Genomic DNA, 26,600 nt, shown 5'->3' on the forward strand with positions numbered 1-26,600 from the left:
GTCTGGCTCCATGAGTACAACAGAACGGCCCTTGATTCAGGTACGGATTGTGGAGGAGAGACCCAGCACCAGAGCCCCAGGGCGTGGGAGGTCTGATGTGAAGGTGAGGGTCCCTGGAACGAGCATAAGGCTGGGGATGTTGCTGAAAGCATAGGCGAAGCCTAGAGCCAAGAGTGTGTGGGAAGAGCTGGCGCGTGTCTATTAACCCAGAAAAGCCGCTGTGTGATCGTTAACCGAGTCAATGACCTACAGCACATTCAAGCATAGAAACAAGAGTGGGGAAACGTTAAAGAGAAGTCAAGTCATGTGTTCCTCCTCTGTGCCTCACTGTCACTCCCGCCACCATCAAAGCCAGTACTCGGCACTTCTGAACCGTGATCGTGTGGGTCCTGGGTCCCGGGGGGGGGACTGAGTGAGCTCACCCCGCCTGTCTCTCCCGCCCTGGAGCAGCCATCGGAGGACCGCAGCGGAGGGACTGGTGAAGGAAACCGGGGTTAGATGTGCCGCCAAGCCAGCGGGAGCGTCACCGTGTTCTCCTTTGCCGCTGTCCTCCTCCAGCCCAGCTGGGGCTGCGGTCCCCGGACGTGTGCACGTAGTGAGGGAAGCAGCCATCCAGGCACTCAGGACAGGAGACCAAGGAGAGGGGCCTCCAAAAACCGGGAAGTAACAGGAAGGTGCCAGGAGGACGGACCTGAGCAGAAGCCTGCTAAGCTGGGCCCGTCTTGGGTCTGCGCAGACGAAGCTGGGACTCTAAGGGGCGTGTCAACAACGCGGAAGACCGACCCCCCCCCCACCCACACCCTGAACAGGCACAGCGTGGCATTCGAGCAGGACAGATCTGTGCGGCGCTGTAGAAACGGATCTGATGCTGGAACCACAGGCCACGGGAGCCAAGCTGGAACCTGGGGGCTCGGCCTTGACCAGATCAATGTCCTGCCAGAAATAGCCACATTTCCCACAGGAGAAAGACACAAATCTACAGGTTCAAAAGGTTCCGGGGGCCCAATCCACGCCCAGACGTACCATAATCAGTAAAATGGAAATTGAGGACAGTGAGAAACCTTGAAAGCAGCCAGAGAGCATTATTTGTAGAGGACTGATGATTGAACGGCTGAGGATTTATTATCAGGAACCGCAGAGACCAGAAGAGGAAGTGAAACACAGTTTTGGATTTGCCGGGAAACAGAGGGTTGCCAGAATTCCATGTGTGGAGGAAAAACCCTTCAGGAAAGGTGGAGGAAAAATATTTCCAGATGAAATCTTGTTTTTAAAAAAAAACAATAAAACTGAAAGCAGAGAAACAATAGAAATCAATGAAACCAAAAGCTAGTTTGTTGAAAAGATCAATAATATTGATAAACTTCTAACAGGTTTGACAAAGAAAAAGACAGAAGATGTAAATTATCAATATCAAGAGAGATATAAAGGGAGTCAGTACATGTTCAGTGGACACAAGGGAAAAGACATTCCGAGAACAACTCTACACACATAAATTTGACAACTTAGAATGCATTAATTTCCTGAGAGGAAAAACTATCAAACTTACCCAAAATGAAACAGATAACCTGAACAGTCCTGTACCTCTTTTTAAAATGATCTTATCATTAAAAACCTTCCAAAGAAGAAATTTGCTGGTCCAGATTTCATTGCCAATTTCTACTAAATCGTTACAGACTACCACCAACTCTTCCAGAAAATAGAAGAGGGGAGACTATTTCCCAGTTCATTTTTTGACAATGATATTATCTACCACACAAACGAGATGCAAAAATAAAGGTAAAAACAAATTTCCCTCACTGCCATGTCACTAAAAAAATTAGTCAGAATGGATCACAGAACACTGGTGGCCAAGTGATTTCTGACAGAACTGTCAAGACTACCCAATGGTGGAAAAGATAGTCTCTTTAATAAATGGTGTAAGACAACTGATATACACATGCAAAAGTGTGTAGTTGGTTTCTGACTTCATGCCATGTATAGAAATTAACTCAGAGTGGGCTAATGACCTAATACAAGACCTAAAATCATGAAACACAGGAGAACACAGGGGTAAATGTTGACAGCCTTGGGTTTGGCAATGCGTTCTTTGATATGACATGAGAATGATAGATAAATTGTAATTAACCATAATTGTGAAATTTTGTGCATCAAAAGACGTTATCAAAAAAGTAAAAAGCCAACAGGATAGAAGAATACGCTTGCAAATCATGTATCTGGTAAGAGTTTAGTATACAAAATAAAGAATATTTACCCAAAACATTGTTTTAAATGGGCAAAGGACTTGAAGCTCTTTCTTCAAAGAACATATATAGATGGCCAATAGGCACATGAAAAGATGCTCAACATCATCATGAATTAGGGAAACACAAGCCAAAACCACAAGGAGATACCACCTCACACCCGGTGGAATGGCTACAAACAGTAAACAGAAAATAGCACGTGTTGGAGATGTGAGGAATTGGAACTGTGACCCATTGCTGGTGGGGGTGGAAAACAGTTCAGCTTCTGTGCAAAATAATCTGATGATTCCTCAAAAAGTGAGACTATAGTAGCCACAAGACTTGTCAAGGCCGCTCCTTGATACCAACTCCAAAGAATCGAGAATGGGGACTTCAATATGAAGCAGCAGTCACAATCGCCAGAAGGTGCCAACAGCCCACACACCATCACTGGATGAACGGATAACCAAACTGGTATATCCACCCAATGGAAGTTTTTCAGCCATAAAAACGAAAGAGCTGACACATGCCACCATGTGGATGAATGTCAAAAACATCATGCATGGTGAAAGAAATCAGACACCGAGGCCACACCGAGATTACCCCATGCATGAAATCCAGAGATGGAAAATCCAGAGTCGAAGCTGCTGGTTGAGGAATCACCAGTTGGGGGCCACTGGTGACTGGGCTCTGGATTTGGGGGTAATGAAAATACATCTAGTTAAACTAGATGTAGTGAAGTCACAATGTGAATGTCCTAAATGCCACTGAATTGTTGGCGTTAAGGCGGTGAATTCTAAGTTATGTGAATGCCATCAATTAAAAAAAAAAAATGAAAAGGGGATCACAGATCTAAATGTAGGCAGTAAAACCATAAAGCTTTCAGAAGAAAATAGAAGATCTTAGTAACCTAAGGGTAATCAAATAGTTCTTAAACATACCAAAAGGATGTCCCACGGAAAAGATATTGATAAACTGGGCACCATCAAAATGAGAAACTTTAGCTCTGTGAAAGATAGTTAGGAGGATGGATTTGCAAATCACCTATCTAACAAACAGCTTACAAGCAGAGTGGCCAGAGAATTTTTAAAACTCCACAGTATGGGGGCACCTGGGTGGCTCAGTCAGTTAAGCGTCTGACTTTGGCTCAGATCATGATCTCACGGTTCGGGGGTTTGAGCCCTGCATCAGACTCTGTGCTGACAGCTAGCTCAGAACCTGGAGCCTGCTTCAGATTCTGTATCTCCCTCTCTCTCTGACCCTCCCCTGCTCATGTTGTCTCTCTCTCTCTCAGAAATAAATAAAAAACATTTAAAAAATCTTTTTAAATAAATAAAACTCAACAGTATGAAAAGAAACATTTTTAAATGGGCAAAATTTAACAGATACTTCAAAGAAGTAGAGGTGTTGATGGCCAAAAAAAAAAAAAAAAAAAGGCATGAAGATGGTTGACATCTTAGCCATCCAGGAAATGCAAATTAAAAGTCTGATCAAACACCATCCATGTTAGAATGGCTAACAAAAATATACTGACAATTCCAAATATTGGGGAGAACGTGGTGCTGCTGGGGTTCTCGTACATTGCTGGAGGAAATGCGGAGTGGTACGGCCACTCTGGAAAACAGTCTGGCAGGTTTTCATACTGTCAAACATACAATTATCATACGATCCGGCAATCCTAGTCCTGGGTATTTACCCTAAAGAAATAAAAACCTATGTTCACACAAAAAAACTGAACATGAATATTTATTCCCTATCAATAATTACCAAAACCTGGAAATAACCCAAGGGTCCTTGGATAGGTGAATGACACAGTATATTTATGTAATCCTACTGAGCAATAAAAGGGGATAAACCGTCGGTGCACACAATAATTTTGGAGGAATGTCAAAGGAGTCGAGTGGAGGGCAGTCTCCTAGGTTACACACTCTGTAATTCTGTTTACGAAGAGGCACATCATGTGATGGAGCTTGGTGGTTGGGTGCCAAGGTTGGGCAGGGGGTATTTCAGTGTGCTTGAACTCTTCTGTGGACTGATTTGGATTATGCTTTACATGGACCTCCCCATATGTTACAATTCATAGAACTGTCCATCAACGTACTTCAATTGTACCGTAGGAGAATTTTAAAAATTAAACACAGAAGTTGCTCTCAGAATAACGGACACAAAATGCACAGGATGTGGGACACATAGGTGGCTCAGCTGGCTAAGCGTCCAACTCTTGATGATCTCCCAGTTCATGGGATCGAGCCCCGAGTTGGGATTCTCTCTCTCTCTCTCTTTCCAAATAAAAAAATAAACATTTAAAAGATAAAAGTGCACAGTATCTGAATGCTGGGATCCAAGGTGTCATTATCATCTCCTTTGCATGTTCCCATATATGCAAGCCCGTATCTAGTAACTAGTAATTTATAATAAACCAGGTTTATGGCTGCCAGTGGGGGTGACCCATCTCTGTTCCTTTCCACAGGAGCCTGGCCTGATGATTTCCATGTTCTTCGCAATCCTATACATCAGAGAAAGCAAAGGGAGCCTTCTCACCAGTGTGATCACAGAGAGCTGGAAGGTACTGAACTGAGTCCTTGCATGGTGCCTCCTGACCAAGCATGAGCGGTAATGTTCATACACAGTCCCATTTCATCCCAACTATAGCTCTGCCAGGTGCGGCAGCCCAGAACATTGCAATATTTAGAGGTTTCTCTTCTTTTTTAAAGTTTATTTACTTTTTAAGAGAGAGAGAGAGTTGGGGGAGGGGCAGACAGACAGAGAGAGAGAGAGAGAGAGAGAGAGAGTCCCAAGCAGGCTCCACGCTGTCAGCACAGAGCCCAATGTGGAGCTCAATCAAACTCATGAACTGTGAGATCATGACTTGAGCCCTAATCAAGAGTCGGATGTTCAACCGAGTGACTGAGCCACCCGGAAGTCCCCAGATATTTTTCTTGAATACACAGTGTCAGACTCATTTTCAGGAATCATGTTCTGATCAAGTTTAAAGAACCCAGCAACTTCTTTCCTACTTTACGTAAGACTTGGAATCCGACCGTCTGCCCCCGACCTATCCACTGCCTCACCATAATCTCGGTGCTCACCCCCACAGAACCTTGCCTCTAATGGCTGGGAACGTATGCTGTTCATCCCTGTTTATCTGTTTATCTTGTACCTAACCGGGATTTGAAGAGTGGCAAGCCTTTGGCGTACATACAATGGGTGGGTGGATGGATGGATGATGGCTGCCTGGACGGACAGAAGGGAGAGAGGGAGGAAAGGTGGAAGAAGATCAATCATTTTCCCTTTGCAGAAATTTTTGTAAATTACGCCCAGTCTGGCTCTCATTTGGAAGAACTGCAAAATAAAAATGCTCTAAGGCGTGCAACGCTTACACATTTATTAGTGGCTGGTGCAGCAACTTTTAACGCTTCTGTGGCAACACTAGCAACAAATTAATAAAAGCTTAATTTTTATACAAATAGTTTTATTACAAATTTGAATTTTTAAGAAATACACATGTAAAGAAATTACACGGAAGGCCTTAGTAGTCTTAAAACCGTGTTGGAGACTTCTGGTGCAAGGTCACTTCGAGCACAGCGGTCAGTCGTGCCCTCCCGCGGTCCGTCCGCTCCCTGCTGACGTCTGCACACAGCTCGCCAGAGCGAGCGAGCGAGCCACCCGGAGGTGCTCACACGGGGGAAATACTGACACTAAGACTCAGCAGAGCTGTTTGCACACCCGGCTGCAGAATCACGAGGACGAGGGAAACGAAGGCCTTTTACGGCGGCTGGTTTGGAAGTCAAGTCATTCAGTCGTGCTGAGTGTCTAAAACCCTGAAGATCTTTAATACAGAATAGAAACAATAAAGCTCAAAGTACATGTTTCTCTGGAATGGACGCCGCGCCCGGGGACCCGGGTCTGGCTTTGGCGGCACACACGTTTTGGTTTGGAGGTGAACAATGAGAACGGGGTGTGTCACATTCAACACCCGGGTGGTTAAAAATCTACGTGAAAGGACAACACAGTCTTTTCAAGGAAGAAACTACGTAAGCTTTATTTTAACAGTGGAAATGAAGCAAACCTTTGACCTGATTGCCGACATCTATATAAATTACTAAAATAATATATATATTTAATTTCCGCCTACTTTGGGACCGTCTTTATTCCACAGGAAATTTGTGATTTCTGCACAAGCAGCTCGATAGTACCACACAGAGCGGAAAGACCTAAATTTACGTCTGGGGGCTGGAAGACACGGCGGCTGAGACATTCCATCTGCAGGCCCGAGATGCTGTTCTCGCAGGGCCCGCAGGCGCGCAGGCCCCAGGACCTGCACTGGGAATCAGCTCCGTGGCGACGTAAACAAAGACCCCCTCTGGGGGCGAGAATGCACCTGTCCCCATACAAGAGTAGACACGGGCATTCAGACAGAGTGGAAGGCCCCGCGCACCTGCTAGCACCCTTTGGTTTTCTGATGGAGTTCGTACTTCACACGTCAGTGCACTGGACTGGAGAACAGACTTACGTTTTTATTTCATCAGAAGTGCCATTTGGTGTGTCACTATGACAGCTTATCATGCTCTTTGCTTCTCCTTCAGCGAGTTGAGGCCACCAAAGCGTGGTGTGTTAGTTAGGCAAATTCCTATAAGGCACTTTACGGCTTTCATACTGGACAGTGAGGTACACGGGATACATTTCTAGGGTTCGTTGCTGTTAACAAAAGGGGGGGAGGAGGGAGTAGCACCATGTTGTACGTTAGCTGAGGGCCGGGCTTCATTATGTTCTTCTCATACAGACTTGGCAACGGCTGACGTGCGTGCGTAGCTCCCCGGCCTTCAAGGTGGACGGCGTGGGCTTCCTACAACACGACCCAGAAACCCACCATCAGCGCCACTGCCCTGCAAGGCAGGCGAGCTCCTCAGCCCCCCACTTTCCCGGAGACCCTAGAGGGGTTGGATGAGGGGGGTACCTGCCCATGACAAGCAGCGACCAATGCTCACCCCGACCAAGCAGGCACTGCGCTGGGCGTCGCCTGCCCTCACAGTGCGTGTGTGTTTGGGGCGGCGGGGGCGGTGGGGGTTGCACGCCATCACGTTCAGCCCCGTGCTGGGCCGTGAGGCTGCTGGTGGCCCACGTGCAGGCATAGGTGAGGGCACAGCCACAGCCACAGCCACGCCGTGCCTGTTGGGCTCTGAAGTCTGAGCCACTCCCAGGGCACCACACGGCTTCCCTGGACCGTGATTTTCCCACTCTGTCCTCTCTCTTCCACCAGACTATACACTGCTCTGGGGGAAGAAGGATGCTCTGCGACCCTTCACACGAGCAATGAATCTGGAACAAATAACCAGACCTCGAAATGCTTTTATAAGCTTTTGCCCGATTTCTATTCAGGTGGTTGGACTGGAGGCCAGAGGGGAAGACACTGAGTGTCCCAAACACTCTTAGATCCTAGGAATTCTATCTCGACTGTTAGTGGGGTGAAGTCAGAACTGAAGTCGGCACTAACCAAATGCTATTAAAATTAAGGCAGCCACAGAATACAAGTAACTTGCCCTCAAATTAAGGCTGCTTATTTTAAGCAACTTCTGTGAAAATCATACTGCCCCCAAATTAATTATTTAAATTAATGGGATCTTATCTAATTTTGTTTTAGTTGCTTAAAAACAACTAGGCTGCTGTTCTATTAACCCTATAATGGAAGCCCAAAGACCTGATACACCTGCTGAGTGCTCAGTTAGGCAGCCGATGGTTAAGCTCCATCTGGAGAGTTGATGTCACCTTCCAAGTGCTTGGAAAGTTTCATGTATGCTACGAATTAGGTCCCTGGTACCTTTTTGGTACTTAAAGAATTATAAAACAGAGAGCGTGTTGCTTTGTCTCTTATGATCTAAGCGAGGAAGAGATGAGCTCACAGCAGAGTTCCAGAAAATTCTCTCTGAAAAGGTAAAGGCAGAAAGGCTTGTCTCCAGGGGCGAGCAGCACTTATTTTGGGAACGAACAGTGAGCGGCTGGGACTACATCAGCCTCCGCGTCTGCCCCAGCAGGGGATGGAGCCGGTGCTGGATAAAGGACAGAGGACTCATTATGTGCGCCCCTCCAGCCCCACTGTGGGCTCCACATTAACTTCAGCAAGTTTGGCAGCCCTTTGGGACAGCTGTCGTAGAGGTGAAATTGTGGTAACAGAAAAGAAAGGAAAGGTCTTCCCTATCAATTTCAGCTGCTCTTGGGCCAAAATTAATATTTATTGGCATGGGTTTAACAATAGTCTTGCTTCCTCGCTCAGAACTCACCCAGCACACACATGAGACAGTACTACATCTGCTATGAAGGCAAATGCTGCTTGTTCTCCCTCATCGATTGTTAAATGTGCAATATTTTTATTTTTTCAATTCTTAAAAATGTTTTCATTTATTTTGAAAGAGAGAGTGTGTGCAAGCAGGGGAGGGGCAGAGAGAAAGAGAAAGAGAAAGGGAGAAGGAGAGGGGAAGAGAGAGAGAGAGAGACAGAGAACCCCAAGCAGGCTCCCAGCTGTCAGAGCCCTGAGCCCCATGCAAAGCTCGATCCATGAACTGTCAGATCACGATCTGAGCGGAAATCAAGAGTGAGAAGCTAACCGACTGCGCCACCCAGACATCCCAAATATGTACAATTTTAAATGCCCTGTTTAAAGATGCCAGTTGCTTTAACTACATTGTGGTGGAGCCACCTACAAAAATGAAAGAATTGAACCCATCACTTGAGATCTGCCTTTGAAGTTTGCCCAGGATATCTGTCCACACAGAACAGAATCCTGGAACACGCATTCCTAATCATTGTTTTATAACCAACCATCCAGAAGACGAAGACTGAAAACCCCATTGGAGTCTGCCCCGCAGCAGAGAGAAGCCCCGCCCCAGCAAAAAAGCCCCGCCCCAGCAGCAGGGAGCTCCCCCAGCAACAGGGAGGCCCCGCCCCAGCAGAGAGAAGTCCCGCCCTAGCAGAAAGGCCCCGCCCCAGCGGCAGGGGAGGCCCCGCCCCAGCAGAGAGAAGTCTCGCCCTAGCAGAAAGGCCCCGCCCCAGCGGCAGGGGAGGCCCCGCCCCAGCAGAGAGAAGTCCCGCCCTAGCAGAAAGGCCCCGCCCCAGCGGACAGGGCCCCCCCGGACTTACTTGAACATCTCGCCTCTCTCGATCGTGGCAAGCCAAAAGCTGTACGCGTTTGCGTAGTAATTGCAAGTCCCACGTCCGTGGCACTCGATGAATGGCGCGCTCCTGAACTCTTCCAGACAGGACCCGGGGGATGCCAGGGCTTGGCCGGACCCTTCGGCACCGGCACTGGTGTGCTGCGGGGCGAACGTGAGCCGTGGGTCAGCTCCCCGGGGCCCCCTGTGCCCGCAGGCCGGGCCGGGCTCCACGCGCTGCGCCGGTCACTACGGCCCGGGCGAACCCGGCGCGGCGTGGCCGGGCCAGCTTCCTCAGCACTTAGGGAAATGCTGTCCTAGTTAGTATTTCTGAAACACTGACGCCTCCTCTAACTTGGGACAGAAGAAACAGCCAAAACGTGTGAACGATGCTGGAACCGATACATGTGAAATCAAACTCTCTAATCAACAACACAGAGGATAATCAAAATCCTGAATTTGCTGCATTGGAAGCTATGTATCCCTTTAAAAGGTAAAGAACAATCACCCATTACTAGCCTTTAAAAAGAGACCATTTCAATAAGGAAAAAAAAAGCAACCAATACTCTGTTAAAATGCACTTTAGTCTAACGGGTTCTGGTAGGACCTACCTACGCTCAGAAATCAGGGCCATAAGATGAATGACCCCAAAAGAGAAGAGACATTCCGAAATGCACCATGACTATTATTTCAGACCTGAGAATTTCAGAGGCACGAGAACCCCCTGAGGACAAAGCTAACGCCCTCCATCCCTAGATGAGGACTGGATGATGCTAGAACATTCTGCATCTGACAGTGGTCCAAGTTTCACGCAAAGCCGAGACAAGAACCAGGGTCCCCAGACTGCCGGGCCAGAGCCCCTCCCCCTCCCCCACAAAGCCCCTAATGCCTGGGGAGTGATAGAGAACTTGTTCCCTGGGACACCATTTAGTTTGCTCTTGATTTAGGGAAATTATGGGCAATCGTTGTTTCACATCTTTGTAGGACAAAAGGCTTTCCTGACGCTCTTCACTCCTTGGGCCAGGAGTGCGGTTCATCATAGTGAGGTTCGGCTGAGTATTTCTTAGGATTATAGAGGCAAAACGTTCAATGTACCTCATCATTGCTGGCGCCCTGATGTCTCTACACTGTAGTTCTAACTTTTTGGCTTTCTTAACAAAGTAGTCACCATGCAGTGTTTAGAATCATCAAAGCAACTGCGAACTTTCTGTGTGGCCCCAAATGCTCTGGTCCTGTGGAAGAGTCTACCCCAAGCATCATCAACCCAGGGAATCTCACAGCCAAACGTGAATACAGACACCAGTGCTTTGAAATTGCTTCTCCGGCACCTTCTGCACTTGCGAGAAGACTATAGTTGTGGAGCCCCTTTCCCTGTCCATACATAACAGGCTAAAGATCACCCAGGGCCAGACTGTCCAGGCGGCCGTACCTGAGACCGTGAGGATGGGCGGGGCTTAGTGGTGAGGCAGGAGGCACCGGTGCGGGTGTGGCTTACCCGGCACAGCCTGACCTCACCAGTTCAGAGCCTTCATGTGTGCCATCGCTACTTTAAACTGAGGCAATAGAATGAAAGAAGCGTTCACCCTGGGATCTCAGGCAGGTGCCATGTCTCCTGTATTAACTGGCGTCTCCGGCGCGGGCACATCGGGGACCTGGTGTCCGGGACAGCTGAGTGACAGGAGCATGTCCTCACGCTCCCGGGCACCAGCCAGCTCCCCGCTGCCTCCGCCTGACGCACACGTCTGCATCAGGCTTGTGCGAGCTGCCTGAATGGGCACCTGTCTCCTCTCCTCCTGGGGAGATGCTCTGACTCCCGGCAGCCTTCTCCTGGCGTCCCTGCCACCGAGTCCCAGAGCAGCCCCTCGGGAGGCAGGAGATGGGCTCCGGCCAGGGGCGGGGACAGCTGCTGTCTGCAGGGGAGCAGCCCAGGCCCCCAGAAAAGCTTCGGACTGGGAAGCCCAGCAAGGGAGGAGGCCTGGCCAGCACGAGCCAGCCAGCTGAGGGGGGAGCGTGCGGGGGTGGGGGGTGTTAGCGGGAGGCTCTTCGGGGCGCGGGGAGTTTCCCAGGATGCTCACCATCACGAAGGAATAGCCGATCCAGAGGGAGGACCAGCCGCTGGGGCACTGCGGAATCTGGATGCTCTGACTGTGCACGGCCATCACCATGGCTGGAGCCTCGCACACCGCGCACCTGCAACGTACAGAGCAGGGACGCTGAGCACGGCCGCAGGGACGGCGCAGGACGACGCCTGTTCGTCTGTCCTCCTGCGCGGTCACACGTCCTCCCCACTCCCGCTTTCTGACCCAACCACATGCTTCTGACATGGCCAACACGCCCACAGCGGATTCCCGCCGATCTGATAAGCCCATCTCAGTGCTGGCATCTTAGGTCCCCAAACACACCCAACACTTGCTGTTTAACCATCTGCTCTGGCGGAGGGGCCGAGGGACGGCTGGCTCTCGCTCTCCCCTTTGCACATTCCAGCGTTTTCCACACTTTCAACAACGAGCATGGACTTTAGCAAACACAGTTAATACTTAAGAAGAGTTGATGAAATCGAAGTGCAATGGCTTCCAGAACTCGGCAATTTGTTTGCAGCTAAGAAGCATCTTCAGTTTAAGAAATACATGCAGTGACTCAGAGGAACTAACAAATAATGCATTGGAAACTGGATGTCCATGTAAGCGTGCCTCGGACTCATTCCAGACTCGAAGCCAACAGACCGGAGGCGAGACCCTGTCTGTCCCAGGCTGGGACGGACAGCGGGACACTGCAGCGGGAGTGACCCGCCAAGAGCTCTCTCTAGGACAGGAGTGTCCGCACCCGGGCTGCTGGACACTTGGCCACTGGGATGGCACCCAGGAACAAATCAAAACAACACACAATCTTCTGACTCAGACCTGCTCTACTCAGGGCACTCTTTGATGGAAGGAGAGCGTATTGTACAAGAAAAAAATCTAGCACCAGCAGTAAAATAATTACATTCCAGTCACAAAATGAACAGAGTGTGAGCAATGCTGATAAATGACTATAAATGGTGTTAATAACTACACCTAGTTATGCCGGAACATTTGCATGGAAATGGGTGAGGAGTGGGCAGAGGCCTAAATTAGTCATTCGATTTTCCGTGGACGTGCGTGTGTGCACGCAATTTTCTATTTTATTCACACAAACGCAGATGAATTAAAAGGCTTGCTTAAACAACAGTTACTGAAAGCGGCCTATATATCTGCCACCATCTGTCTGCCTGACACGGGAACCAGAAATGGAGTGAGGCGGCCGGCGCTTGATGCCAGGCTCTCTCTGGGCTCCGGGTTTGGGAGGGGGCAAGTCGAGAAGGTCATCATGATGCTGCCCCATCCGATGGATAAGGGAACAGGGCCACAGGCTGGGAGAGACGGATGGCCCCCTGAAATCCAGCCGGTCGAATCCCCTGGGTTATTGTCGCACAGGCGGAGGCCACAGAGAGCCGTGTCACAGCCAGAATGGGAGGGAGTGCGTCCCCTGCTCTCCTAACAGTGGCCTTTCCGCCAGAACAATGAAGCCATCGGCAGCTTGCGAGGACTCAAATCTGCACAAAGCCAGAACTGTCTGCCCTGATCCCAGGACGAAGGTAGAAGAGTGCCAGCTTTTCTGCTTAAAAGGAAGGATTCCGCGCTATTAACTCGTTCGAACAGTTGAGCTTTCGGAGCCCGCCAGAGTAACCTGAAAGGCCCGAGACGTGGTGCAACTGTGGTGTGAAAGGAGCCGTGGAAACCTGCCGGCTCAGAGACCGGAAGTGGCTGCACGTTCAGCAGGGAAGGTGAGACGGCGTGGCTTCCGGAGCCGTGGGCTCCAGGACATGACAGGTGAAGCCCCGCCACGCTGAGCCTCTGGGGGTCCCGTAACGGGGAGATACCGACACGTGCAGGCTGGAGACACTGAGGCAGGCGCCCAGGGCAAGGGGGTCTTTCTGAAAGCAAGTGAGGGGGCCGCCGGGGAAAGCCAGGCTCACACACGCTTCTCATGGGCCTGATTTGGGACTGTCACCAAGCATGCCACAACCCCCTTCCCTCAAGCAAATAGAGGCCAAAGGTCACTTTGATCCAGGCAGTAAAAGAGCAAACAAACATGAATAATCATTTTCTACCTGCTGTCCACGGGAAGCTGAACAAAAATACAAAGGTGGTTAGTTTTCCTTCTGGTGCAGACCAGTCCCCCCCAAGGAAGTCTCGGGCACTCGCTGACACGCGTACACTACCGTCTGTTTTGAAAGGTGCCGCTCGGAAGTGTAAAGAACCACTTTTCGCATTTTAAGACCCACAAAGTAAGTTTCCTACAGCTCAAAAATTTTTTTTAAAAAGCTATCAGGAGATAGTTTAACGTGAGTCAATCAAAAACCTAACAGTTGTTAGTATCTCCCAGCCCTTCTGTCCCGGGGCCCGAGCGGCACGGGTCTCTGAATAAGGCTGACCCGCCAGGACCCGCAGAGCCAGAGGCAGGCCCCAGAATCCAAAATCCTCCCCCAAAGCCCCAAGGCCCGGGGCTCCCAGCCCTGGCTGCCCCGCCCACTTCCTGCTCCCTCTTCCCGCTGACCACAGGACCCTGCCACGTGTTTCTTCATCATCAAAAGCTGCCTGGTTCTTTAAAGGATGTTATAGAAAGACACAAGTCAGTCCCCACTCTCACTTTCCTGGAGCAAACTTGTCCTGCCTGGTTATTCTGTTCACCCGTTATTATCTTAGTGTGTTAAAAGGTAAATCTATGGGGGCGCCTGGGTGGTAGTCAGTTTAGCGTCCGACTTTCGCTCAGGTCATGGTCTCGCGGTTCGTGGGTTCGAGCCCCGCGTCGGGCTCTGCGCTGACTGCCAGCTCAGAGCCTGGAGCCTGTTTCAGTCTGTGTCTCCCTCTCTCTCTGACCCTCCCCTGCTCACGCTCTCTCTCTCTCTCCTAGAAATAAATAAATAAAGGGGCGCCTGGGTGGCTCAGTCGGTTAAGCATCTGACTTCAGCTCAGGTCATGATCTCGCGGTCCGTGGGTTCGGGCCCCGCGTCGGGCTCTGTGCTGACAGCTCAGAGCCTGGAGCTTGTTTCAGTCTGTGACTCCCTCTCTCTCTGACCCTTCCCTGCTCACGCTGTCTCTCTCTGCCTCCCTCAGAAATAAATAAAACATTAAAAATAAATAAATAAATAAATGAATAAATAAAATAAATAAAGAACATTAAAAGAAAAAAAGGTAAATCTATAGAACAGCCTCTTGGTCAGATGGATTCATTCCTTTGCCACTTTCCTATTACTTCCAAGTAGAGCTAAGGAGCTAAGGAACCAGCTTTTAATTAGAAGGAGTGTGGCAAAAATAGAACAATGGTGCACTTCTCAGTCATATTAATTCCAATTTCCAATCCTATTTCCTACCAGGCTGACTCTGGGAGACCCCAAAACACGCTCCAGACTTTAACTGGTGTGGAAAGCACTTGCTTGGGAGGCTGCTTGGTCAAACATGTGAATTGTCAGTGGGAATTGACCCAAAGGAAACAAAAGTTAGTGGGGGCGGAGGGATATACAAAAAATCTTGATAGGTATACGTTTTTATCTATGCAATAAATCTGTATAACTGTGTTGTGTACAAGGCACAGATATACGGAATGTCTCTGGTATTACAACTTCATAGAGATCGCCTCACACCCGTATTTGAGTTCCTGCATTAAATACCACTGAACAGTGCACTTTCAAATGGTTAAGATGATGGGGCGCCTGGGAGGCTCAGTCTGTTAAGCACCAGACTTCAGCTCAGGTCATGATCTCACATTTCGTGGGTTCGAGCCCCGCGTCAGGCTCTATGCTGACAGCTCAGAGCCTGGAGCCTGCTTCCAGCTGGGTGTCTCCCTCTCTCTCTCTGCCCCTCCCCCACCTGCACTCTCTCTCTTTCAAAAATAAATCAGACATTTAAAAAACTTTTTAAAAAAGAAATGGTTAAGATGATTAATTTTACGTTGTATTGATTTTGGTACAATTAAAAATAACAACAAAATCTTTAAATTTCAAGGGGGTGGGGCGATTCAGAAGAAAAACATATGAAAAGGCTCCTCAGAGCCTGCGGGGAGATAATTATTTAAGAAAACAAAATTTAGAACGCTGCTCTGCGGCCTGCGGGGAACCTCAGGGGCGTCACTTCACGGGGGGGGGGGGGGGGGGGGGGGGGGGGGGGAGGCACACGCAGTAGGAACTCTTCCCTGAAGCTGGGCATCACTTCGACAAGGCACCATGCTGTAATTCCGAAAAAGGAGGCCGTGGGGCGCCTGGNTCTTTAAATTTCAAGGGGGTGGGGCGATTCAGAAGAAAAACATATGAAAAGGCTCCTCAGAGCCTGCGGGGAGATAATTATTTAAGAAAACAAAAATTAGAACGCTGCTCTGCGGCCTGCGGGGAACCTCAGGGGCGTCACTTCACGAGGGGGGGGGCGGGGGAAGGGGGGGTAGAGAGGCACACGCAGTAGGAACTCTTCCCTGAAGCTGGGCATCACTTCGACAAGGCACCATGCTGGGGGGGGGGGAGGGGGGGGTAGAGAGGCACACGCAGTAGGAACTCTTCCCTGAAGCTGGGCATCACTTCGACAAGGCACCATGCTGTAATTCCGAAAAAGGAGGCCATGGGGCGCCTGGGGGTTAAGTGTCTGACTCTTGATCTGGACTCAGTTCATGAGTTCGATTCCTGCATCAGGCTCTGTGATGACGGCACGGAGCCTGCTTGGGATTCTCTCTCTCTTGCCCCCGCCCCCTCTCTAAATAAATAAACTTAAAAATAAATAAATATGAGAATAGCTAACTTTTACAGCAAATGATTTTATGTCTGACCTCTACTACGAAACTCTGATATCACAATCAATAAACTGAATGGCAATGGGTCAAAAGTTTTGGGGGAAAAAATGAAAAGAAGAAAAAAACAGCAACAACCTGGGCCTAGACTATGAGCGATTTTTCTTCTCTGATTATACGTCTGCTCCTACAAGCGCCCAACTCACCTGCTAATGAACGGTCTGATGTTGTCGCCAGCGATGGGCGCCATCGACATGGGCATGGGCTCAGGGGTGGACAGCCAGTAGGAGTAGTCATTTCGGGAGGCGAAGTTGCACACGTTGTTGATGTTACAGAACAGGAAGGGCATCGTACTGAACTTGCGCAGACAGCTCCCAGCCGTGCCTAGAGCCCCGGGGACAGACAGCGTCAGAGCCGGCTCTGGGACCAGTCTGGCTCCACGATATGCAACCATCAGGATGGAAGTAAAACGGCTTTCAATTGTAAGCGGAAAGAAGGAAGTAAATACACCACACAGGCAAGTGCGGTTGTAAAGAAGCATTAAACTAAATTTAAGGTGATCAAGGCAGAAGAAACACTATAAAGAATTACGTAGGGTATTTTGACGAAAGGAAACACACCAGTTTATCAGTAGAGAGAAATCTTTTGTAAAACTGAATTCCAAAGTTACTTTGGATTCTGTGTGTGTGTCTCTCTCTCTTTCTCTGCCCTGACCCCCCCCCCCCCGTCTGTCTCAAATATAAGTAAACACTGGGGCATCTGGGTGGCTCAGATGGTTGAGCGTCTGACTTCATCTCAGGTCATGATCTCACAGCTTGTGAGTTCAAGCCCTGCGTCGGGCTCTGTGCTGACAGCTCAAAGCCTGGAGGCTGCTTCAGATTCGATGTCTTTCCCTCTCTCTGCCCCTCCCCTGCTCATGCTTTGTCTCTCTCTCTCTTCAAAATAAGCATTAAATTTTTTAAAAAAAATACTGAATTCCAAAGGAAATTTAACACGTGGCTTCTTATACCACGGACAGTAACCCTGGACGATGTCTTTAATGACTATTTTGCCGAAGATGCAGATTCATTCTCCTTACAGGTGGCTTGTTCTTTCCAACCCCCACAAAGGTTAAGGCATGTAACACTGCACTAACTTGATGAAGGACGTCCAGTGGGGATGAGAGAAATGACAGCCAATGGGCAGCGTCCCATCCAGGCTAACCGAGGGCAGGGCTTGGAGCGGGCAGAGCCTCTGGTCGGGGGGCACATGCACGGGCTTTAGCAGAGCCCCCGTAAAGCTGCCCTATTTTAAGAAGACCCACACCAGCTGTGAAGTATGTACTCCGGAAATCTTGACCTACTTGATAATTTGAAGACGAGATCAAACGTTTTATCAACGTAAAAGCTTTCAGAGACTCAGCCTTTACATCTCCTTGCCTTCCCTGCAGGAACGAGGTGGCTGCTGAACTGGTGGTCGGAAGTGTGTGGACGGAGGGAAGTGGAGCCCCCTGCCCCAACTGCGTCCCCGTGGCGCCCTGACGCAAGGGGCGGCCGGCACATGTGTGCCACACACGCGCGCGTCCCCACAGTCTCACCCAGGTCCTGGCCGTGCGCCCGCTCGTTGCCCTGCACGTAGAGCAGGGAGTAGCCGTGGTAAAGGATTTTGGTCCCGGGAGGACACTGCGGGTCGTCTGTGGTCTGACTGTGCCTGGTCACCAGGAAGCCGTGATCGACAGACGGGGTGCCTGGGGGACCCATGGTTCCCGGCAACCCATCGGGGCCTGGGGGGCCCGGAAACCCCCTCGGACCTGCAAGACGGAAGAGGAGTGAGCTTCCCGGTTACACACAGGTCCCCCCCTTCAACAGCCCAGCTCCATGCTGCCCCTGCCTTCCCTTTGCCCGGACCCCCGAGATGTTTCATAAACAGATGCGCTCGGAGCCAAGCGGAGGCTCAGAAAGTGGAGTCCAATATAAACAAAATACACAAAATATATGAGGGTGTGTCATCCAGAAAAGATCTGGGGCTCCTTCAAAGGGGGAGGACCACAGAATTACTAGAACAAATCCTCCTTTGAAGGTGGCTTCCCTGTGATGGCAGCCCCGCACGGCACAAGGAAACGGGAGTGAGGGCGAGCGGCGGCTCGTGGCCTCATCCCCTCGGCAGCTCCGCGGTCCGCAGCGCTGCCGGCCGGCCCTCTGCGGGGCTGGGCCCGGCACTGCCAGGCGATGCCTCAGCCGCTAGCATCAGTCACTTCCTCGGGAAGCAGACTGACCCTATCATGGCGGGAGGTGGCCTCTCGGCCACCCGGCATCAGCATCCACCCCCTTGTGCGCCGCTGGCATAAATTTCTGTAGCTGAGGCCGCTCCCCACACAGGAAGCCACAGGCCATCGCTGCTGGCCATCTTTCAAGGACACCTGGAAATCACTGTGGTCAGGTCAACATCTGTATCTCCACACGGAAAAAATGACGACTCTACCTCTTCTGGGAGAGCGTGTTTGCTCTTACACACACACACACACACACACACACACACACACACACACACACACACTTCCTGGGAAATCTTTCAGGCAATGTCTTCAATTCCATCTTGCAGATGCCTGCACACCTGAGCCTCCGGCGTCTGACCCAGAGATGCAGGCAGAGGGCAACTGGGGGTGCAGGGGGAGGCCGCAGCGAACCTACCAGGGGGGCCAAAGGGTCCGGTCTCTCCCTTCTGGCCAGGAGCCCCATCAAAACCGGGAATCCCTGGAGGTCCGGGCAAGCCCACGGATCCTGTGACACCTGTGGGGAAGAGAAAGGAACTCATGACCCCGGCCTGGAGCACAGCTCGGTGCCCCTCTGTCCTGTCTCCTGAAATCTCTGTAGCCCCCTGTGCGGCCGGCCTAAGGCCAGCAGCTTCGAGAACGTTCTCCCGGACAGCCCAGAGCCCCTCTCACGAAGCCTTGCTCGCACCTGCCGGGGCCAAACCGGCGGTCGCAGGGCGCAGGCCCCACCGTCTAACCTGGAGTCCCCCCAGCCTCCCCCCCGGCCACTACCGTGCGGCACCCGGCTTTGAGAAAGGCAGGGCTGTGGCGGGAGGGAGGCTGTGACCCAGTTTTGTGTTCTCAGGCACGTCCCCCAGGCCGCGTTTCCGCACCTCGAGTAATTCTTATGGGACAGATAGACCCACTCGGACAGGTTTTCAACTTCATGCATGCCCTTTCTTCCCAGGTAGTTTACACTGACATCTTCATCGACGCCCCCTTGCCAGTGTGGAGTCTTCCTTCCCCTCTCTGGTCCCGCACCCCCTCCCCCGCTGCAGCAGCTCAGCCTAACCAAGCAGGCAGGCGCACAGACCGCTGTTAGGGCCTCTCTCGTGGTTCCAGGTCAAAGCCTCCAGCCACCTCTTCTCTTCTAGCCGGAAGAGAAGCCCACGCAGCCCATGTGTCCCCAGGTGAGCACAGACACGCCCACGTTCCTCCGGATTCTCCTGTACTAAACAGTTCCCTTCAAAAACTTCCTTAGGGTTCGATATCCATTAAAGGAAATGAAGAAAGTCCCATTCAAGCGTACGTCTGTACAGTCGTCACCCAGAGACCCTGGCCTGAGACACGCCTGTGGGGAGCAGACCCCCCGGCTCCCTCCTGAGCCCACACCTCCCCTTCACTGTCCTTACCTTGCTGTCCTTTGGGGCCTGGTGGCCCTGGAAGCCCCTTCAGACCCGGGGGACCCTCCGGGCCGGGGAGTCCTGGCTCTCCTTTGATGATGTCATAGGGTCCTGGGGGGCCTGGGGGCCCAGGGAGGCCTGTGGGAATCAGGGGTGCCACTGATGAGTTCCACTGTCAACACTCGTGGGAGAAGATTCTAGCATGAAACCCAATCCAAACACGTTTCAGAAGTCGGTCGTATCAGAAACACACGTGTGTTCACGAGTGTTCACCAGATATACACGTATCCCGCGTGCTGCTGCGCAGCGTGGGGTCCTGAACCCTCGGGTCAGACCGACGCTGGGGCCATTACCACCAGCTGACAACCATGGGCCGGCGGGTGGGGGCCGTGCCCCCCGGGATCCCAGCCCGACCCGGAGAGCTACAGTCAGTGCAATCAGAAGCTCTCGTCTCGTGCTTCTCTGAAATCTGCCTCAAGGACATTATAACCGCGTCTCCATTTCTCAATGACGGAAAATCCTCATCTTTCTGCGGGGCAGCTTTCGTCGGCCAGACACTCCCGTCCTCTCCTGCCTTCCACACCCCTTCCCCATCCCTTTCGCTCCTGACACTGCTCTTCTCCATGCTCCCCGCCAGCTCGGCCTGTCTCTCGAAACGTGATTTCGAGAATCAGATGGAGCCCCAGAAGCAAGGTTAGACGTGCACACACCGGACACGGATGCCTGTACTTAAACCATTCCCTCCTGCGACGGCCGTGGGGGCCAGAGCCACCGCACAGGGCGCCGGAGCAGGGCCGAGGGGCTCCTTCCGGTGCAGAACTCCTCGCTGCCCAGCCCTGCTCAGCACGTCCACGCAAGCCCCCCTCATCCCCGGGGACGGCCAAGCGGAGCCTGTTGGACTGAGGAGTCGTGAGTCTGTCCGACTGTCCCCACTGGATCCACCTCTCGGATTGAACGAGCCTGACTTTTAAGACACGTCACTAATAAAAATGCCGACTCGATTGGCCTCCTACGGCAGTCCTGACAAGCGACCGAGGAATTCTTAACCAACTGTTTTCTACGGACGTGCAGGCCGCTGCACATACATAGAACCAAACCCTAAGCGCACGCGTTCACATCGCCGGGCGGCCCCACCAGCGCAGCAGGTTCCTACCTTTGCTTCCGGGGAAGCCCTGGTCACCTTGGTCGCCCTTAGCTCCCTGCAGCCCGGGGGGGCCTTTCTGACCTGGAGGAGGGAAGGACGTTGTCTCTGTCAAGTCCATCTCGGGGAAGCGGGGAACAGCACTTCCGGTCAGCTCTGTTCTAGTGAACCCTCCTCTCCGGAACCCGGAAGTCACATTTTTCCAGACATGCAACCAAACCGTAAATTGGCCACAAACAGCAGGTGGGGCGCACGGTCCTGCTTTGGGGTCACAGTTTGGGTCACATGTGTCCCCAAATAGACGCCACGATGCCCGCCAGCTGGGAACTGGGGGCCGGGAGGCGGCCAGGACGTGCTGGCTTAACACGTTCCTAAACTAGCGAGTGCCCCAAATCCGGGATGTCTTGTGGACATACGAATGACCCACTGATTCTTTCTTAAGTGGGTTTTTTGTTGTTGTTTATTTATTTGACAGAGGGAGAGAGAGAGAGAGAACACACAAGAGAATGAGGGGCAGAGAGAGAGGGAGAGAGAGAATCTCAAGCGGGCTCCACGCTGTCAGCACTGAGCCCAATGCGGGGCTCGGTCCCACAATCGGTGAGATCATGACCTGAGCCGAGATCAAGAGTCGGAGGCTTAACCGACGGAGCCCCCAGGCGCCCCTGACCCACCGGCTCTTAATAAGAAAACCAGGGCATCTTTACACAGCCGTTCACAGGATGGTACCCATCAGGCTGCCAGGCAGAAACGGCATTTTTAACCCGAAGAAAACACTCTCTGCACCGCAGCTCGGCTGCCTGTCGATGTCAAAGTGCCGGGGGACACGTCCCACCCTCAGGCGGCGCCTCCTTTCCTGTCTTACCTTGAAATCCCGGAACTCCTGGAAGTCCCGTGTCACCCTTGGAGCCCGTGAGTCCTGGAGAACCGCCAATTCCCTAAACACACACACGCACACACACACACACACACACACACACACAGAGCGTCAGCCTGGACTCGCTCGGGGCACCCGAAGTCTCTCAAGTACCCGGGAGCCGCAAGGCTGGGGCAGGCCCTCGGCGGCCCCCGAGCGGCTCTGTGAGCACATGGGGCCCGTGAGCGTCCACAGCAGGAAGCCGGGAACTGGGCGCCAGCCTCACCCCCTGCCCCGGCCCCGCCCACCCACAGGGTGAGTCCCGCAGCAGGTGCAAGTCCCACGCCCTGCTGCCCCTCCCCCACAGCACAGCGCCGCCAACAGATCAGGGACCTCCTGAGCACTGTCATGGCGACATATCCATCTTCCAGCACCAAGCTACCTTCTAGAAACTTCCCTCCAGACACTCAAGCATAATGGAGTTTCTTTAGAATTAGCTTGATATCTTATCTGAGATGTGATTTCAAATATGGAGAGAAGAAAAATATTAAGGGAGGAATATTTTTCTTTTCTTTTAAGTTTATTTTTATTTACTTTGAGAGGGAAAGCAGGGGAGGGGCAGGGAGAGGGAGAGAGAGAATCCCAAGTAGGCTCCGCACTGTCAGCTCAGAGCCCGACGTGGGACTTGAACTCATAAACCATAAGATTATGACCTGAGCTGAAATCAAGAGTCAGACACTCAACCGACTGAGCCTCTGAGGGCGCCCCTGCTTTTCTTCCTAATATAGCAACATTCATGTTTTTAAACATATTCCTCTCATTTTCTGGCTATTTCAGTATGATTCCTTCTCTAGCTCATCTCTCAATATATAATAAGTTGTACTGCTTCTCACATGTGGCTGTGCTTTGCTTCACCTTATTTAAAAGGGTGTCCTAACGAAAACACGCACAAATATATGTACACACACACACACCGTGCCGGGATGCTGCTCACACACAAGACAGACAGACAGACAACTCACAGGCAGGCCCTGGAATCCTGGCTCTCCCTTGGGTCCTGGAGCACCGGGAGCCCCCGGCCAGCCTGGGTTTCCTTTGTCGCCTTTCAGTCCGTCAAGCCCAGGGAGCCCCGGTGGCCCCATAGGTCCCGGCAGCCCTGACGGAGACATAGAGGTGACACGTCTGAGGTTAGAGGGTGACTGCATATTTCACGTACAGGTGTTACTGGGCGTGGCTGCCCCCTACCAGGGGCGACGATACTGCGTCAGGCTGGGTGCCCTCGAAGGGGCAAGCTGCTCAACGGGCAGAAAACATTGACACGAACGCCCGGCCCAAGCACCCGGCACTGCAGTGTCATCTCACACGGCAGAGGGCGCCCGGATGCCGCCGCGTTCCAGGCCACCGCGGGCGGCACTCGGGCCCCAGTCTGTCCCAACAACATCCAGTCTACCTGTAATCACTTGTCACATCTACCGTGTTCCGTGACAGAAAGGACACAGGCCTCCAGCAGAAGCCAAAACACAGGGTCCCCAAATAGCGTGAGGAGTTTCAAGCTGTGGGAAATGTTGCGAATCACTAAGCAAAAACCCTCGTTGACACTCATGTGTGTTTGTGCCTTCTGGTTCGGTCCCAGCCGTGACCCTGGTCAGACACGCTTACCTGGCAGGCCCGGCTGACCCTGTGCGCCCCGGTCTCCCTTGGGCCCCTCCACGGCGTGGCCCGGAGCTCCGGGTAAGCCCGGCTGTCCTTGCGGCCCCGGGGGACCCATGAATCCTTGCTCTCCTTTGGATCCGGGAATTCCTGGACTCCCGGCTTGTCCAGGGAATCCCACGTCGCCCTTTGAACCTAAACAACAGAACCAGTTTGAGACAGTGGGGAAGCACAGGGAAGAAGAGAAAGCTGGGTGCATGGGGGTGGGGGGCAACCAGAGCTGGGTGCCCTTTCCCTTCTTCATTGAGTAACACTTGAGGCCCCGGCCATGGCCGCCCTGGAAAGAGGAAGCTTAGAGCATGAGAGCCCAGCTGTCACTCTTCTTTGGAAAGAAGTGTTCTGCCGAAAAGCCATCGGAATACAGGCTCAGAGGCGTCTGTGAGCAGCTGGGAGCTAAATTAAGGGCTTGCTCCATCAGTGGGCGAATGAATAAACAAGCAATGTTATATCCACACTGTGGAACACAACTCGGCAAGAAAGAGGAGCGAACTACTCATATGAGCTGCAACATCGGTGAATCTCTAACTAACTGTGCGGGACCAATAAAGTGAGACTTAGGGTAAAACGCAGGATCCTACTGATACAACATTCCAGAAAATGCAAGCTCATCTACACTGCCAGAAGACAGAGCAATGGGTTGGGTTGGGTTGGGGGACGGTGGGGGTGGGCGGAAGGACAGGGTGGGGGTGACGAGGAATTCTAGGGGACTTTGGGGTAATGGGCCTGCTCACTATCTTGAGTGTGGTGGTGTTTTCAGAGGTATATACATATCATCAAGGCTTATGGAAAAGACATCAATCAAATGGCCCTCTAAACGTGTGTAGCTTATGGTATGTCACAGATAGAAATACATCGATAAACTATTTTTCAAAGTTTTTTCAGGTAAGAACTTACAGGAAAAAAAAAATTCCTACATTTTTAGTTCCCAACGTATCACCCAGATGTGACTAATAAAATGTCAAAATTCTAGAATCGTTTCAAGGGTATTAAGAAAAAATACAAAGGGAGTGAAATAGAGTCGCGGCCGGAAATGATCACAGGGCCTCTCTTGCGATTCTTCCTCTGCTTTTCCACAAGTGCAGCGCCACCAGATGGTGGCCCGTCGGGGCGGGGAGAAGGCGCGAGTGTGGCCCAGACCCCCCCCCCCCCCCGCCCCACCGGCTCGGCCTGCGCCGCGTGCGTCAGCGGTGAGCGGAAGGGAAGGACGCGTGTAGCAAGCGTTACCTTTCTCTCCTTTGGCTCCCGGAAACCCTGGGAACGCTCTTCCGGGCAAGCCTGTAAGACAGGGATGGGAGCCCGTCCACATCTCCCGAAACGGCCGGTCCGCCCGCACAGCACGAAACTCGGCGCCAACGCCACGCTCTTTGTGGGACGCGTGGCAGGCAGGTCATCGCCCTCCTGAGGGAACTCTCATTCCCAGAGCTGCTCTGAGATGCCCGGACCGGATATATATAATTTAGCACTTTTCTTACGTCAGTACTTTCAACACAGAACCATTACGGCGTTTGGTAGAAATGCTCCGTACGAGTAAGTACTGATTTTCTACAACTGTCTAAGCCCTAACAAGTCGGCCCTTCCCAGACGACCAACCAGCTAACGACGTTCTCGAGGGAGGTGGGGAGAGCCAGAGGCGCTGGGGGCTGGGGGCAGCACACACTGGAAAGCCCAGGAATGGGAGTCAGGGGCTCGCAGAAGGATGGGGGGGGGGGGAGGTGTGGAGGCATTTTTATGAATTACTTTTTTATGAGAAAATGAAGGTATGTAATAGAAACATAAAGGGTGCAGAATGAAACGATGAACTTTTAGAAAGAGGCCAACTAGAGGCCGTCTGGGGGGCTCAGCCGGTTAAGCGTCCGACTCTTGACTTCAGCTCAGGTCGTGATCTCAGGGTCGTGAGTTCGAGCCCTGAATCGGACTCTGCGCTGACAGTGGGGAGCCTGCTTGGGATTCTCTCTCTCCTGCTCTCTCTCAAAATAAATGAATAGATTGTTTTTAAAAAGCAGGAGGCCAACTCAGCCTGCAGTACATGCCCCGGGGCTCCTCTCCAGCGACACCCCCACACCCGCACCCCTGCCTCGGGCTCACCCGTCTCAGATGGCGCGTGTCATCCTTGCTACGCACCATCATTACCGCGTACGGGGTGCTCATCATCAGAGCCCGCAGCCCTGCCCTCCCCAAGGGACGGGAGCCGATGGGGGGACAGGAGACACTCCCAGGACCCCTTCTCTAAAGGGGGGAGAGCCAGGCGGAGGAGGGACAGCCTGGACGTCTTCTGTGTCTCCCACTCGCTCCCGGGGGCCCAGGTGTTTTGGGACAGGGCCCGTCAGCACGGGAGCAATAAACGAACACCCGTCTCTCTTCCCCTCCCGGCCTCTCCCCTCGTCCGCACACGTGCGTGAAGCCCCCGTGAGGACACACGGTGCATGTGCCTCCCTGTGCCCAGTGCCGGGCACGCAGCAGGGACCGCAAGTCTGAGCGACGCTGACCCAGGAGGGCCGTTTGCTTCGCCCTGAAAAGAAGCAGGAGCCACATACCTGGTTCCCCCTTCTCTCCCGCAGACCCTGGGATGCCGTCACTGCCGGGCTCCCCTTTCTGGCCGGCTGGGCCCACGGGGCCGGGCTGCCCAGGAAGACCTGAGGGAAGAGCCATGTCAGTCGGGCGCGGACCCCGTCACGGGGACACCCCCTGGGAGCCGTGACCCCGCGCACACCAGGCGTCCTCAAGGACGCACATCGAGCACAGACATGCTTCTAGAACCCGCCGCCAAACCAGCAGCTCTGGTCCCGGCTCCTGGCTGGTGGCCACACCTTATAAGGACCCATGAGCACCCCCTCCCCCCGCCCTGGACTCTAGACTCAGTCTGTCCGTCGGAAAAGCGGAGGCGTGGGCCCGTCAGCCCGGGACACTCCGGCATCCACGACCTGCCTCCACGAGGGTCACTCCCTGCCTTGGCGGCCACCGCCTCCTCCCCACAGGCCCGTGTGTCCTCCATGGTCTGTACCTGCTTCTCCCTTGATGCCGGGAACGCCAGATGATCCCGGGAGGCCTCTGTCACCCTTTTCTCCAGGCAACCCGGGGCTTCCTGGCAGAAGAAACGAGACAGCAGG

At 52.3% G+C, this 26,600-nt stretch overlaps 1 protein-coding gene across 1 annotated transcript in view; it reads right to left on the reverse strand.

Annotated features, from left to right (window-relative positions):
* Positions 1-5,587: 5,587 nt before the first annotated feature.
* COL4A1 (collagen type IV alpha 1 chain) overlaps positions 5,588-26,600 on the reverse strand; it is a 145,629-nt gene continuing 124,616 nt past the window's right edge. The window contains exons 39-52 of the mRNA XM_039226667.1: positions 26,495-26,575; positions 26,028-26,126; positions 24,718-24,768; positions 23,443-23,628; positions 22,806-22,939; positions 21,793-21,865; positions 20,943-21,014; positions 19,799-19,927; positions 18,826-18,924; positions 17,733-17,945; positions 16,363-16,540; positions 11,440-11,554; positions 9,354-9,526; positions 5,588-7,065 (exon numbers count right to left, since the gene is read on the reverse strand). Coding sequence (XP_039082598.1) covers positions 6,984-7,065; positions 9,354-9,526; positions 11,440-11,554; positions 16,363-16,540; positions 17,733-17,945; positions 18,826-18,924; positions 19,799-19,927; positions 20,943-21,014; positions 21,793-21,865; positions 22,806-22,939; positions 23,443-23,628; positions 24,718-24,768; positions 26,028-26,126; positions 26,495-26,575 — 1,685 coding nt within the window. The 3' untranslated portion in view covers positions 5,588-6,983. The remainder of the gene's footprint in view (positions 7,066-9,353; positions 9,527-11,439; positions 11,555-16,362; positions 16,541-17,732; positions 17,946-18,825; positions 18,925-19,798; positions 19,928-20,942; positions 21,015-21,792; positions 21,866-22,805; positions 22,940-23,442; positions 23,629-24,717; positions 24,769-26,027; positions 26,127-26,494; positions 26,576-26,600) is intronic.

Source organism: Hyaena hyaena, unplaced genomic scaffold, assembly GCF_003009895.1.
Source record: "Hyaena hyaena isolate Hyena2069 unplaced genomic scaffold, ASM300989v1 scaffold_22, whole genome shotgun sequence".
In the NCBI taxonomy this organism is placed as follows: Eukaryota; Metazoa; Chordata; class Mammalia; order Carnivora; family Hyaenidae; genus Hyaena; species Hyaena hyaena.